At 44.6% G+C, this 15,296-nt stretch overlaps 1 protein-coding gene across 1 annotated transcript; it reads right to left on the bottom strand.

Annotated features, from left to right (window-relative positions):
- Positions 1-985: 985 nt before the first annotated feature.
- On the bottom strand, positions 986-2,344 carry LOC120647956. Its single transcript, XM_039924751.1, has 2 exons — positions 2,235-2,344; positions 986-1,334 (listed from the first exon to the last, which is right to left on the bottom strand). The coding sequence occupies exons 1-2, from the start codon at positions 2,342-2,344 to the stop codon at positions 986-988; spliced, it is 459 nt and encodes a 152-aa protein (XP_039780685.1).
- Positions 2,345-15,296: the final 12,952 nt, after the last annotated feature.

Here is a 15,296-nt window from a genome sequence, read left to right as displayed (position 1 = left end):
GATGCCTGCATCGGTGCTGTCGAGGTTGAGGGCGCCGTCGAAGTACATGATCCAGTGCTCGGGTCTTTCGTCAAGCGGAGGATCCTGGATCTCTGTCCACTCGGCGATGAAGTCGACCAGGACTTGTGACTTGATGGTGGAGCGAGGGAGGAACTCGATGGATATGGCTCCTAGTTCCACCGACCATTTGACGAATCAGCCGTTGGTGTCTCTCTTGTGGAGTATGTCGCCGAGTGGGAAAGAGGAGACCACCTTGACGTTGTGCGCCTGGAAGTAATGGCGCAGCTTTCTTGACATTGTGCGCCTGGGAGTAATCACGTAAAGGAGCTTCTGCACCTGGGGATAGCGCAGCTTGGACTCGCCGAGTACTTCGCTGATGAAGTAGACGGGTCATTGTACCTTGTGGACATGGTTACCTCTACATTCGCCATTCGCCGTTTTTCTGTATCGTCGATACACATTCTCCATTCTCCATTTTTCTTTTTTTACAAGGACTGGGTTTGCCAGCCATTCTGGATGTGTGACTTCTCGGATGAAACCAGCGGCTAGGAGCCGGGTTAGCTCTACTTTAATAGCCTCCTTCTGATCTTGGGCGAAGCGACGCAGCCGTTGCTTGACGGGCCGTGCCTTCTCGTTGAGATCCAAGGAGTGCTCAGCCTCCTTCCTCAGTACGCTTGGCATGTCGGAGGGTTTTCATGCGAAGATGTCCAAATTGGTGCGGAGGAAGGGGGTGAGCATGAATTCCTATGCAGAGTCGAGGTCGGCCCCGATCAGGGCCGTCTTGTCGGGGTGGTTGTCGCTGAGGACAATCACCTTCGTCTGGCTGTTAGGGTGCATCTGGGACCCTGACGCAGAGTCATCGGAAGGTATCTGGAGCTGATCCTTCGCGAGGGCCTTTGCCGCCTGAGTGACCAAGGCCTGGTTGCTGCTTCTCTCTAGGGCCTCGGGTGGTGTTGATGTTTTCTGTCTCGCAGGAGTGAGACGTCTAGATGTCGCTGCGAATGGAGAGGACTCCATTTGGAGCCGGCATCTTCAGGAGAAGATACATATGGTTGGGGATTGCCATGAAGCTGGCGAGAGCTGGTCTCCCAAGTATGGCGTGGTAGGAAGTCTCGAACGGGGCCACCTCGAAGATGATGGACTCTGTGCGGTAGTTGTCCCGGGTGCCAAAGGTGACCGGGAGGGTGACCTTGCCGACCGGGGTTGAGCCAGCGCCCGAGATGATGCCGTAGAAGGCCTGGTCGGAAGGAACCAACTTGGTCATATCGAATCCCTTGTCCTCCAGTGTCTTGGCGAAGATGATGTTGAGGGCGCTGCCCCCGTCGATGAGTACCCTGGCCAGACGGATCTGGCGGATCACCAGGTTGACCACGAGTGGATATTGTTGACACAAAAATCAACACACTAGAATCCGAGGGCAAGTGTTTGCCAAGCTCCGGAAAGTCAACCAAGTATGCCAGTCAATTGTGGTAGAACCACCAAAATTAATCCGGTTTAAGTGCGCTAACCATCACTATTACTGTTAAAGCGGTTAACATGCACTTTAAACGGAGAAATTTGACAGTCTGTCGGGTAAAATCCCGATAACACCACTGTATTTTGGATCGAAACAACATACCTCACTCGAAGGTGAGCCCAAAGAATACAATAACCAAAATTTTACTACACTAACTTTAATAGTAAATATTATTACAAACTAAGTTTGAGACTTCAAACAAGGTACCTCAGAAATTTGAAGTAGATAAGTTCTTCAGAGTTTATAAAAAGCGGAAGAGAAAACGATATCTAGCGACGATATATGACATCATGATGAAGCCCGTACATGACGTCAATCTCACCTAGCATTCCAAGAGTTACCTGAAAATAAAGTCACAAGAAAGACTGAGTATACTAATACTCAGCAAGGCTGACCCGACTAAGGGTATATAACATCCCTTTAACTAGACATTCAAGTTTTGTGAAGGCTCTGGGTTTATTTTGCTGAAAAGTATCAAAGAGCAGGTCCTTAATTTCAAGTTTTAGCTTTCAGATTCTAGGTTTATTAGCCATTCTAAATTTGCACCTATCTATACAAACATGGTAGAGGATATAATTGCATTCAACAAGATTGAGTATCATCCTTGTTTCACTTCTTACTCTATGTGGCAAAGGCTTCAAGCAATCTCAATATCCGCAAGAAACGGACGATTCTGAATCCAATTTCCAATCCTTGCAAGGGTAAACCTAACACATACGCTTGGAGCACTGACGAGTCACTCCTAAGCAACTGTTTGCTGGTCATTCCAATTCGTGGATCAGGGCCACTCTCCCCGACTACAGCGAGCCCGACCCTCTCTGCAGCCATAGTGTTGCGCAACAAAATATAAACTTTCGAACATAAAATAACTTCCTATCTCTAAGAGAGAATGGGGGGTATGTCCACTTGCCGGGTCGATCAGTTACTATGCTTGCCGCTTACCCATAATTCACGGCATGTGGCTAGTACTTTCAAGCGCTTAACCACGATTACCACACACTGCGGCCTTAGCAAATTTTATCAACATAGACGGATTTCCACCATGAAACTTGTAACCCAATCCGTCCATGGTCGTTATAGTGATTGCAAGAAAGTAAACAATCAACTCCTATAAAGCTCACGAGTGACAGGTAATCACTCGACTTTTACCGGTTCTATTAGCATAGCAGCTAGTGGAACTTAGATTCTAGTGTTCAATCAATAGGTACCTAGAATTATGCATCTAAAGTTTTCATTCAACTCCAATAACTTAAATGCACAAGTAAATAAATTGCATAATTTAAAATACTGGGATTATGCATCGGGGCTTGCCTTTAGTGATATAGAGTCAGTAAACGTTAGCTCTTCCGAATTGAAGTTCGGGACTTCAGTTAATTCCGCAATGTTGGTTGGAGTTCATACAATTCACTCTTGGACTCCAGGTTCACGTTCAAGTCTTCGTTATCTTCCGTAATGTTGACTTGGACTTTAGAAGTATCCTCATCTGGTTCTTGGATGAATTCGTACATTCCGTCGACTAGCGATATTATTTCTATATGCAATGCAATACTCGAAATTAGTGAAGTGCTTAAGTATAGCTTTTCTTCACTAAAAAGTTGTTATCCAATAAAGTAAACATTTAAGACTAAGCTTAAAGTGTTACTTTACTGGGCAATCGTTTATAGGGTAAAAGTAAACACAAGAAACTCCATAAAATAACAAAATTAGCTACACTAAGAAACATGGTTTGAAATTAAAAGAAAGAAAGGGTAAATCTATTCAGGAATATGGGGTGGGTTGAATTCAAATTTAGAATTTGAATTCAAAAGAATTTCAATAACTAGGGTTCTAAATCAAACATAAACTCAAAATTAAAAAGGAAAGACCATGTATAGGAATTAAGTCCAAACATGGAGCTTATTCTAACAAAAACAACACTAGCATGAATTTACCTTAAAATTCAAACATAAAATTAAAACTCAAACTAAACAATGTAAAAATTATGCCAAAAATTATCATAAACTATTTATGATTAGAAGAGCTCATGATAAAAATATGATCCTACGAAATTAACAAAAACATGCTTTAATAAATAAAATAGGTGTATGTGCTAGAAATAAACAAAACACATGAGATAACAAGCAAAAGTCAAGCATTTGGGTCACAAATTTCACACAAGACTACACATGGCACATAGATTACATGGTTCAAAAATCAAGCATAACAAGGCTATGGTTAAAAAGATATAAATAAAACATTCATTTGCTAACAATTAAACTAGAGCACACAATATAAGGTTTCATACAAACTTTAGTAGCCAAAGTTATAGAGCTAGTTAAGTGGAACACAACAAAATTAATTTGGCATTTTTTTGATTTTTCTAGGATTTTTCAAAGTTCACAAGAAAAACATAGAAAAGGTTCTGGATTTTTTACAAAGAAGTCCCTAGAAAGATTTAACTTCAAGCAATTGGGTCCCTGGCCATGGCCGTCGGTGGGGAGCTCCTAGCCGACCAATTTCCGGCGAATTGGCCCGCCGGCGGGGAGGGGAAAGTGAGGGAAGAGCAAGAGGGAGTCGAGGGCAACCTATAGGAGGTGGTTTGGGGGCTCGGGGTGGCCGGTGGCGGGCTCGCCGCGGGAGCAGGCGGGTTGCGGCGGCGCGGTGTTGTGGCGGCGGCGCGCCGGCGAGGTAGGAAGGAAATGGCCGTGCCTGAGAGATTCACTGGGGTGAGGGCAAGCTATTGGGGAGGTTGATTTGGGCAGGGCGTGAATGGAGCAGCGGGTCCACGGCAAGGCCGACGAGCGGCGGCGCTCATGGTGGCCAGCGGTGGATGTGTCGAAAGCATAGGCCAATTGGGGTTTTTATAGGTCGAGCGGGGAGAAGATAAGTGAGCGGGAGAGGAGATAAGCTTCTCTAGACTAGGGGCGCATTCGTGCGGCAGTGCTCGTTATTCAGTGGGCGCCCGGCGAGGTAGCGAGGCGCGACGGCGTGGCGTGCGCGCAGGGGGCCAGCGGAGGGGAAAAGGAGCGGCGGCAGGGGTTTCTAGCGACGCGTGGAGGCGGCCAAGTAGTGCTCCAAGGCGGCGTGACGATCCAGGGGGCGGGAACGGCAGCGTCGAGGGGAGGCAGCGCCCCTGTTTTGGGCAGAGGAGGAAGAAGGGGGTTTCCAAGGATCGTTTTGCAAAAAGGAAAAAGGTTAGGGGGTTAACTGTAAAGTAAAATTTCCTGTTAATCTAGGGTTCAAATGAAAAAGTGTTCAACATGAAAGTTGTGTAACTTTTTAAGGTCTACAACTTTCCTGTTGTGCAAATTTTCACTAGATCAAAGGATTTTGAAATATTTTCAAATCCGTCAAATCTTTTAAAATGCAAAAGAACACAACTTATTTTTAAAATTGCAAGCGTAGCCTTAGGCATAAATACATCTTTTTTTGAGGGTAACAATGAAAAACAAAATATGCATTTTAACCCCTCATAAATTTTGAAATTTTGCCTTTTGCAAAACTATTTTGTAAAAAGGACTTTGCATTTTTCCAATATAACAAAAATACCCTTGCTCTGGAAATTATTTCTTTAACCCCTAAAACCTAGATTGTCACATCAATTTGACCTGAAATTGACAAGTGAGAAAACAAAGTCAAATTCGAGAGCGTATCGGCTAGGATTCCGAATATCTCTCACGCAGGCGTATCGGCAAGCTCTGCCAATACAGTAAACGACAAAAAGATATTAAATGTGAGCGTATAATAAACGAGCGCGTCGACAGGATCAGCCGATGCACTAAATGACAAAACCGGCTTGAAAGGAGCCGATTACACGTGTAAAATAAAATCTAAGCTACGAATGTGCAACTTAGATGATGTAAAATAAAAATAAATCTAAACTGGCTATTGAGATAACAAAAGTGTTACTGCAAAACTTAAAGCCGATCTACTATGTTTTTTAGCGGATAGATCTGATAATGGCCAAAAAGCATAGAAAAACCTACAAATCTAGCCGATATCGATAAATTGTGAATAAATCTAGACGAGACGACAACGATATGCCCGGAAGTCAAAGCCTAGATCAACTCGATAACTTTTGAACAGATTTGAACGAAGCCACAGCGATGCGCCCGGTAGCTAAAGCTCAAATATACTCGGTAAAACGAAAACTCACCAGCAAACCAAGTCGCTCGAATTTGAGGCATCCTTGATCAATTTGAAAGAACTCATCGAAAAAAAGAAAAAGGCGAAGTCGCCGAAAAGTGCAAAGGAATTGTAAATTGTTGTTGTATTAGATATGTATCAAGTTCTTCTGGTCCCTTACAACTGATATTTATAGCCTAGCACTATCAAATCCTAGCCAATTACGGCAAACATTAGTTGACCTAAAAGAAAAGACTTACTAAAGATAAACTACTTTAAATAGTACAACCGAAGCCTCAAGATTCTCGTAGAGTCCGGATCCTCTTCTCCTGCCTTGATTCCATCGGCAACTCTTCATCGGCCGAGCACCAGAGCGGACAAATCAGTATCTTCGAAGCATATTCCTCTGGTTTATCAGACGGTCTCCATCGGCCGATTCCGACCCTGTTCATCTTTTGGTTTCTTCCAAATCGGCCACTCTCCCTTCACAAAAATTACCTTCCTTGACACATGTCAAAAAAACGGTGTCAACACATGCCCCCCAATTTCGGAATAAGTTATTTTGTTCTGAAACTATTCCAACCCACGATCGTCCTCCTGCTCCAATTAGCATTTATAGCCACTCCTCGTACCCCATGCACATGGCTTACTCCGTATAACAGGGTAAAACTCTTCTTTGCCCCTGGCCTTTTGCCTTCTGTCCGCGCAAACCCAACACGCCGATTCACCTTCCGTCTTTTCACCTACCCAGACTGGGCCATAAATATCACCCTTCGGCCTTGTATTGGCAACAAGCCTCCATTAGCTACAGCACCTCCTTTCTTCCTCCTTCAGTAAAAAACCTAAGTCTTCCTGTAGCAATGGTGGGTATCAAGCGCTCCGACAAGGGTCCTTCTGACGCCCCTCCGGTGATCTGCCGCCGCTTGGGGTAAGCTTCTCCCCTTTACCCCCAATCACCAGATTCTGGCTTAGTTCCAATCTCCAATCTTTGCACAACGACGATGCCTCCTCTTCCTCAGACTCCTCCGATTCGGAGGGCCCCCCTTTTCCTGGTGTTCCTGAGAGCACCAAGGAGTACATCCGTCAGCTCCTTCGTGAGAAGGACGAGGCTCAGCAGAACTACTCCTAGGAGACCATCAGGTCTCAACGCCTCGCCTCCGAATTGGAGGCGGCACAAGCCGACCGGGCCATTGTCCGGGCCCAACTTACAGTCGCTGACTCCAGGATCGCCTATAAGTCACTTCTTCCAAAGCATTGTCCCCCTCGTCTTTCCGACTTTTTCTCTGATAGTTTGCTTTAGTCCTGGAATCACAGGTCCAAATCCTCTATGCCGCAGCAGCCACTGCCACCGGATCGGTGAACGCTCGTGGCAACACCGTTGCCGCCCGCCTATGGGACATCCCCAACTGCGTCCGGGAGGTCGCCGGTCATGGGGTCTGCCATGGCACTGTTGTGGCCCTTGCCACAGCCCAATTCCAGTCCGGCCACGACTTCTTGCAAGTCGAACCGGTCCACCTCCCGCTGGGCAGCGAAGACTGGTGGGCCTTCGAGGAGCTCGCCGACGACATGGAAATGGCAGCCGCCGCCATCTCCGAAGATGTTAGCATAGAGGCAGTCATCGGCAATGTCTTTGTCGATGATTAGATTTCTGGGAGTATCATCTTTCTAAAAATAGCCTTTTGCTGTATCGGCCAAATCAACTAATCGGCCCTTCTATAAACAATATTATTAATGAAGTATTTCTTTCTCTTGTTAACTTTCATTGAAACCTTTCAATTGATAATGCAAAAAATCAACTTTGACATGAATCTGAACAATCTGGTTTGTGTAGATTTTTTGCACTAAGGGCGATATATGTCATATCGGCCATAACAATTCAACCGATAACTTGAATCAATCGGCTATGCATCCACCCAAACACTAGGGTAATACTTCTTCAAATATTTTCCATTAAGAGTTCTAGAATATTCTTCCCCTTCGAGTGTCTCCAAAATGTAAGCATTGCCAGGAACGCATCTGCTTATTCTAAACGGTCCCTCCCACATTGGAGACGATTTGCCAAATTTTAAACTCTTTGTTCCTATCGGAAAAATCAGCTTCCAAACTAATTCTCCTTGCTCAAAGGCTTTGGCTTTATCTTTTTGTCATACCATCTGCCAATTCTAGCTTTGTTCGCCTCAACGTTCACCAGAGCCTTCAGCCGATGGCCAGCCAAATATTTCAGTTCACCTTTCATCAGAGCAGAATATTCATCGGCCGTCAACTGATCCTGAAACGTGACACGTCGTGAATCAAGCTTCAACTCCCATGGGAGAACCGCTTCATTCCCATATACCAAATGATATGAAGACACTTTTATAGCACCATGACAGGCCATTCTGTATGCCCACAAAGCTTCATTAAGCACAGTATGCCACTTCCTAGGATATTCATCAACTTTCCTCTTGATCAACTTAATGACTCCTTTATTAGATGCTTCTGCTTGACCATTATCTTAAGCATAATATGGAGAAGAATTCAGCAATTTAATCCCCATTCCAGTAGCAAATTCTTCAAACTCATCTGATGTAAACATAGTACCCTGATTGGTCGTAATGGACTGTGGAATACCAAACCGATAGATAATATGTTCCTTGATAAATTCAATCATCTCCTTAGATGTAACATTTTTCAGAGGAATTGCTTCAACCCATTTGGTGAAATAATCAATGGCCACCAAAATGAACTTATGATTCTTGCTAGACGGTGGGTATATCTGACCGATTAAGTCAATTCCCCATCCCCTGAATGGCCATGGTTTGATTATGGGATTCATGGCCGACACAGGAGCCCTTTGCACGTTCCCAAACTTCTGACATTCTTGGCAACCTCTATAATATGTGAATCAATCTTCTAACATTATTGGCCAAAAATACCCGTTTCTCCTAATCACCCATTTCATCTTATAGGCCGACTGATGGGATCCACAGACCCCTTCATGAATTTCACCCATTAATACCTTTGCTTCTTCTTTATCGATACATTTGAGCAAAACTCCATCAATTGTCCGATAATACAAATCTTCCTCCAATAGCACATACTTGATTGCTTAGAATCTGATTTTGCTGTCCACTTTCTTGGAGGGATCTTTTAAATAATCATTAATCTCCTTCCTCCAATCATCAGCTGTTAATTCCAAAGCCATCAGTCCTTCTATCGGCCGATACCCTAAAGCATACTGAGCCAGCCGATTTGCATCACTGTTATGAAATTTTGGAACATGCTCAATGGTCACCTTCTTGAATTCTCTCAGCAATTGGAGACATTCTTCATGATATAATCGCAAAATATCATCTTTGCACTCATATTCTCTAGTTAACTGATTAATTACTAGCATAGAATCTCCAAAAATTTCAACAAGATCGGCCTTGATTTCTCAAAGTAATCGAATCCATTTGAGAATAGCACGATACTCAGCTTGATTATTGGTTGCTGATGGCTCAATTGGAAATGAAAACTCAAAATTTGCCCCCCGGGGGAAATCAGCACCACACCAATTCCAGAACCATTTCCACATGAAGATCCATCAAAGAACAAAGTCCAAGGAACAAGATCTACCAAGCTTAGCTCTAGCCCACAATGTTGTGCGACAAAATTGGCTACGACTTGACCCTTAACTGCTTTAGCCGATTCGTACCTCAAATCAAATTCTGACAAGACCAAAATCCATTTTCCTATTCTCCCATTTAAAATTGGCAGTGAGAGCATGTATTTAATAACATCATCCTTGCTCACGACAACACACTCAGCCAATAATAAATAATGTCTAAGCTTAGTACAGGAAAAATATAAGCAAAGACATAATCTTTCGACGGGAGAATACCTGGTTTTGGCATCCGGCAACCTTCTGCTCACAAAATATATAGCTCTTTCCTTTCCCTCAAATTCTTGAATAAGGACTGATCCGATAGCATGTTCATCAACCGATAAATATAATCTAAATGGCTTGTGCCTTTGGAGAGGAACCAATACTGGAGGATTTACTAAATAATGTTTGATTTCATCCAATGCCTTCTGATGTTCCTCCCCCCATACAAACTCCTGATCGGCCTTCAACTTCAGTAAAGAGCTGAATGGCTGAATTTTTCTAGATAGATTAGATATAAACCTTCGAATAAAATTAATCTTGCCGACCAATGACTGAAGTTCATCCTTTGTCGTAGGGGCTTCGACTTTGTCAATGGCTGTTATAGTCTTCTGACTAATTTCAATCCCTCGCTCATGTACCATAAAACCCAAGAATTGGCCAGCCGATACACCAAAGGCACATTTATTCGGATTCATCTTCAAACCATGCCTTCTTGTGTATTCCAAAGCTCTACGCAGATCGGCCAAATGCTCTTGGTGCCCCTTGACTTCACAACTACATCATCAATATATATTTCTACAACTTTGCTGATGAGTTCATGAAAAATATAATTCATGGCTCTTTGATACGTAGCACCGGCATTTTTCAGTCCGAAGGTCATGACTACCCATTCGAACAAACCAAGATGTCCTGGACATCTGAACGCAGTCTTGTGGATGTCTTCTTCTGCCATAAAAATTTGATTGTATCCAGCATTGCCATCAATAAAACTAATCACCTTGTGCCCAGCAACGGCATCTACCAACATATCGGCTATCGGCATAGGGTAACCATCCATCGGTGTAGCCTTGTTGAGATGCTTGAAATCAATGCACACTCGTAATTTGCCATTCTTTTTGTAAACAGGAACCACATTAGAAATCCATTCGGCATAACGACATTGCCGAATAAAGTTAACTTCAATTAACCGTGTAATTTCGGCCTTTATATCTGGCAAAATCTTAGGATTGCATCGTCTTGCTCCTTGTTGGTATGGCCGATACCCTGGTTTTATAGGCAAACAATGTTCCACAATTGATCTATCCATGCCAGGCATCTCATAGTATTCCCAAGCAAAGCAATCTTTGTATTTTTTTTAATAAACTCTTCAATTCCTGCTTGTATTCGGGATCTAAATTGGCACTAATAAACGTCGGCCTTGGTCTATCACCATCTCCAATATCGATTTCCTCTAATAAATCGGCCGACGTAAACCCATGCCCCAATTTCCCTTCTTCTTCTAGAAACTCATCCATTAGAAACCTTCTGAGTGAGAGGCAGTAGAGGCCTACTCCTTGGTGTGATGAGTGATTGTCAACACGTGGAGTGGACTAACTGTGTGTAGTCGCGACTCTGTGGAGATTGCGCCAGTTCTTGGTCTGTGGAGTGCAGGTACACGGATGGCGCGGTGCCGATGGACCATGCGGCGGCGTTGCGGTGGCTGGGATCTCGATGACCATGCGGAGGCGGGAGACCTTGCGGTGGCGTTGGAGGCCCGACCGGACGATCGTGCGGTGGACAAGGGCGGCCCAGATGCTTGGGCCACTGCTGGGCCGTGTGGTGATCCACTCCTGGTGCCAAGGCGTGTTGGTAGCTCGGGAAAAACCAACGGCTGGGATGCGTCGACGTCGACCAAGTCGGAGAGGTTCCGGCGGGAGGTTGGACACGTGGCGACATCGGGCTTGGCATGTGTGCCGGAAATATCGCGCGGGAAGGTTTGGCGGTTCCTCCAAGACCGCCCCGGAACTCGATTTCGGCAGTTTTCCCAAAACTGCCCCCGTGAAGATTCCAGAAGGACGCGTGGCGACACCAGAGGAATTGCGTCGGGTCGAAGCAAACTTCTCCAAGTCGTCGCAGCCGTCGGATGGTCTTCAATGTATCTTTTCCGGTTTTGCCCCTAAGGGCCTTCTAGTTTTATTTCAGCACTTAGGGGTATTGTAGTCTTTTAGAAGAAGGCTTGGAAGGCAAGGAAGGGAGGCAGCAGGGAGGGGGTGGCGGTCTTTTGAAACAAAAGGGCGCCCTCCTCTCCCTGGTGGCGTGTGCTGGATACAAGAAACAGAAAGGAGCTAGGTGCTCTCCTCCTTCTTTTCTCCCTCCATGTTCTTCCTCCTTCCTCTCTCCAAGGTAGGATTTTAGTCATGGATTTGTGAAGACCTTGAACTGATTTTTCGTGGGAAAGGAGGCCCTTCCCTCCTTGTGCCCTCTGGTGATTTGAGTAAGTTTTCAATCTCATACGCTTCATGCTTTGGTTGTGACGATTTATGTTTTCGTTTGTTTGATCATGAAGTGCGAGATTGGTGTAGTTCTTTGAGCTCTTTGATGTGATTCTAACCCTTCTTGCCTAGTGCAAAACCTCTGGAAATCACGAGCTCGTTAGGATCGAAGTTCTTGAGCTTTTTGCATTTCTAGAGAAAACCCCGCTTTTGTTCCGATTTCCTTCGTTTCCTCTCAATCCGTGAAGAATTTCATGGAGATCTTTTGGGGATGGGTTCTTGTAGTCATCATCTTCATCTCCCCAAAATTTGAGCACCTTTGGACTTGATTTGAACTCTCAATCGTCAAGTTTTCCAAAGGTTGCGGGCTGGAAAACGCTCTGGACTCTGTTTCTGGACAGCACCGGTTGAACCGATGCTCTGGTTCAAGGTCGTCGGATCAACCGGTGCCTACAAGGTTCGGTTGCTAGGGTTTTTGGCATTTCTGTTGAATGCACCGGTGCTTCAGTCTTCTTTAGCGTCGGATCAACCGATGTTGCTTGTGTGTGTGTGTTGTTTTGGCTCGTTTAACCGGCGTAGTGACTTTCCTTAGCGTCGGTTGAACCGGTGCTCAGTACTCGGCGTTTTTTTGCTTCCCTGGACAACTGCACTGGTGTTTGTCATTGATTTTGTCAGATCATCCGGTGCAGGGCGTCGGTTGAACCGACGCAGTTTGAAACATTGCATCGGATCAACCGGTGTTTGCTGTCTGCTGCTGCCGGCTCTGTATCACCGGATAGACCGACGTATTCAGGCTGTATACGTGTAACACCCGGTTTATAAAAGAACATAAACCGAGCAATCATATACGTGCCAGGATCAAGTCAGACATATATACAACAGAATGAACAGTATATCACAGCACATATCACGAAAAAGACATAATAAAGCGAATACGAATGTTATTTATTACATTAATGACAAAATGTCTGATACAGCGGAAGCGAAGTACAAAATACGATAAAAACTCTCCAAAGCTGAGCAGGGCGCCACAAGGACGTCGACTGGGAGACGAATGCCTAGAAGTCCTCGTACTCCTGGTAGCTCTGGGTGAACTCCCTCGCCTCGGCAGGAACTGAGCAGCAGTAGCGTATCCAAGAGGAAAAAGTAGAGAAGAGGCAAGAGTGAGTACACAACTTGTACTCAACAAGTATAACACAAACTATGAGGCTCTAAGGTTGGCTGACTCAACTGCATTAGCTTTTAAGTGTTGGCAAAATTTTATTAAAGCTATTTACTACGAGTTGATGAATTACCATTAACCTAGTTACATAGTAATTAATCAGAATTAATTAAGAAACTACTGAGAACCAAACCGAACCAAGCCACCCGGGGAAACCTGCCTCGCCAAAGGAAGATAACCCCACTAATCAAAAGGAGGATCTGGGCCGCTCATGACTGTGAGCACGGCTAGTATACCAGTTTTACACTCTGCAGAGGTTGCACATCTTTACCCACAAGTCGTGAGCTACACTAGTTGTTCATCACACTTCCTTAGGTGAGATGACTAGCAAGCACACTACGAGGCCTTTACAAAGAATCTCGTTGGTAAGGAGTAACCGCGAGGGTGGATCGGCGACTATGGAGCAGGTCTAGTGGGCGTCAAGACACGAAGCACCGACGAGGCCACTCAGCACGAGGGCCATAGAAGCTTACCGCCCTGTAACACCCGGTTTATAAAAGAACATAAACCGAGCAGTCATATACGTGCCAGGATCAAGTCACACGTATATACAACAGAATGAACAGTATATCATAGCACATATCACGTAAAAAGATATAATAAAGCGAATACGGATGTTATTTATTACATTAATGACAAAATGTCTGATACAGCGGAAGCGAAGTACAAAATATGATAAAAACTCTCCGAAGCTGAGCAGGGCGCCACAGGGACGTCGACTGGGACACGAACGCCTAGAAGTCCTCGTAGTCCTGGTAGCGCTGGACGAACTCCCTCGTGTCGGCAGGAACTGAGCAGCAGTAGCGTATCCAAGAGGAAAAAGTAGAGAAGAGGCAAGAGTGAGTACACAACTTGTACTCAACAAGTATAACACAAACTATGAGGCTCTAGGCTGGCTGACTGACTGCATTAGCTTTTAAGTCTTGGCAAAATTTTATTAAAGCTATTTACTACGAGTTGATGAATTACCATTAACCCAGTTACATAGTAATTAATCAGAATTAATCATACTACTACTGAGAGCCAAACCGAAACCAAGCCACCAAGGTAACCCCAAGAGGCACCTCCCTCGTCGGAAGGAGACAACCCCACTAATCAAAAGGAGGATCTGGGCCGCTCATAACCGTGAGCACAGCTAGTATACCAGTTTTACACTCTGCAGAGGTTGCACATCTTTACCCACAAGTCGTGAGCTACGCCAGTTGTTCATCACACTTCCTTAGGTGAGGTGGCTAGCGACTCACTACGAGGCCTTTACAAAGAATCTCGTTGGTAAGGAGTAACCGTGAGGGTTGGATCGGCGACTATGGAGCAGGTCTAGTGGGCGTCATCGACGAGGCCACTCAGTACGAAGGACATAGAAGCTTACCACCCTTGCCCCGTCGGTAAGTTATTCCAAACCAAAAAGACCTAATTATTACGCCAAGACCGTCCCATTCCAGTCTTGTGGTAGCGCTGTTGTCCCAGGTTGTCGCTCTATGAACTGGTCCTTATGGAGAGTGGCCAACCAGGCAGTAAGCACCGTGCTGGCCCCCTAAACCATGTTTCTATAAAAACCATCTTTTAACGAGACGTGAGCCACTCATCCACACAGAGGGCCACTCTCAGAATTAAGTTCAAGTAAACCATTAATCAAATTAATTAAAAAGGACCAGAATGTGTTATAGCGCAGCAACCTAGCACAACTAACCAAAATGCAACCCCAAGGTAAATATAAAGAATATAAAGTGGCTAGGAAAATCCTTATAGGCATACAATATTAAAATGCAGTATGAAATTGTAATTAAAGGTGATAGGTGGTTCATGTTATACTTGCCTTCCTCGTACTACTCCTGCTGCTGCTCAAACTGCTCAGAAGATGGCTCCTGGTACTGGTACTGGGGCTCCTCAGATGGATCAACGTCTACTCACGATCACATGGCCAAAAACAGTACACAACATAAACATACAAGCAAACAAAGGCTAACACTAATAAACAGTACAACAATACATAAAAATAGCACACTAAACTAGTCTAAGACTATTCTACGCGTTACAACGATCGCGTGGATATAAAGAACGCCTAAAACGGAGCTAAAACGCATTTTCTAGGCTAAAAACAAGTTCTAGGGGCTTATTTGTAATAAAAACAGGGTTCCAGGGACTTTACTGCAAAAACCAAGGGCCTAAACATAATTAACCATTAAATCTAAGGGCTAACGTGCAAAACCGACGGCTCTGGATGGCGGGTTTGATATTTAGAAAGCTTGGGGGGGTTTGTGCAAAATTCTGGGCCTAGCTGGAATTACTTTTCAACTAGCAGGGACTGCGGGTTGAATTAGAGAAAAGCCAGGGACTTTTTAACAAAACTTCTAG

This window comes from Panicum virgatum, chromosome 9K, assembly GCF_016808335.1.
Source record: "Panicum virgatum strain AP13 chromosome 9K, P.virgatum_v5, whole genome shotgun sequence".
NCBI classification, from domain to species: Eukaryota; Viridiplantae; Streptophyta; class Magnoliopsida; order Poales; family Poaceae; genus Panicum; species Panicum virgatum.
This window is presented reverse-complemented; position numbering and strand designations above follow the sequence as displayed.

What these genes read in the sequence shown, in the direction of transcription:
- LOC120647956 (XM_039924751.1), bottom strand. Translation starts at nt 2,344, where the DNA reads ATGGCTGCAGAGAGGGTCGGGCTCGCTGTAGTCGGGGAGAGTGGCCCT. An exon ending in GACTCGTCAGTGCTCCAAGC is followed by an intron (nt 1,335 to 2,234) that starts GTATGTGTTAGG and finishes CCGTCTGGCCAG; the next exon opens with GGTACTCATCGACGGGGGCA.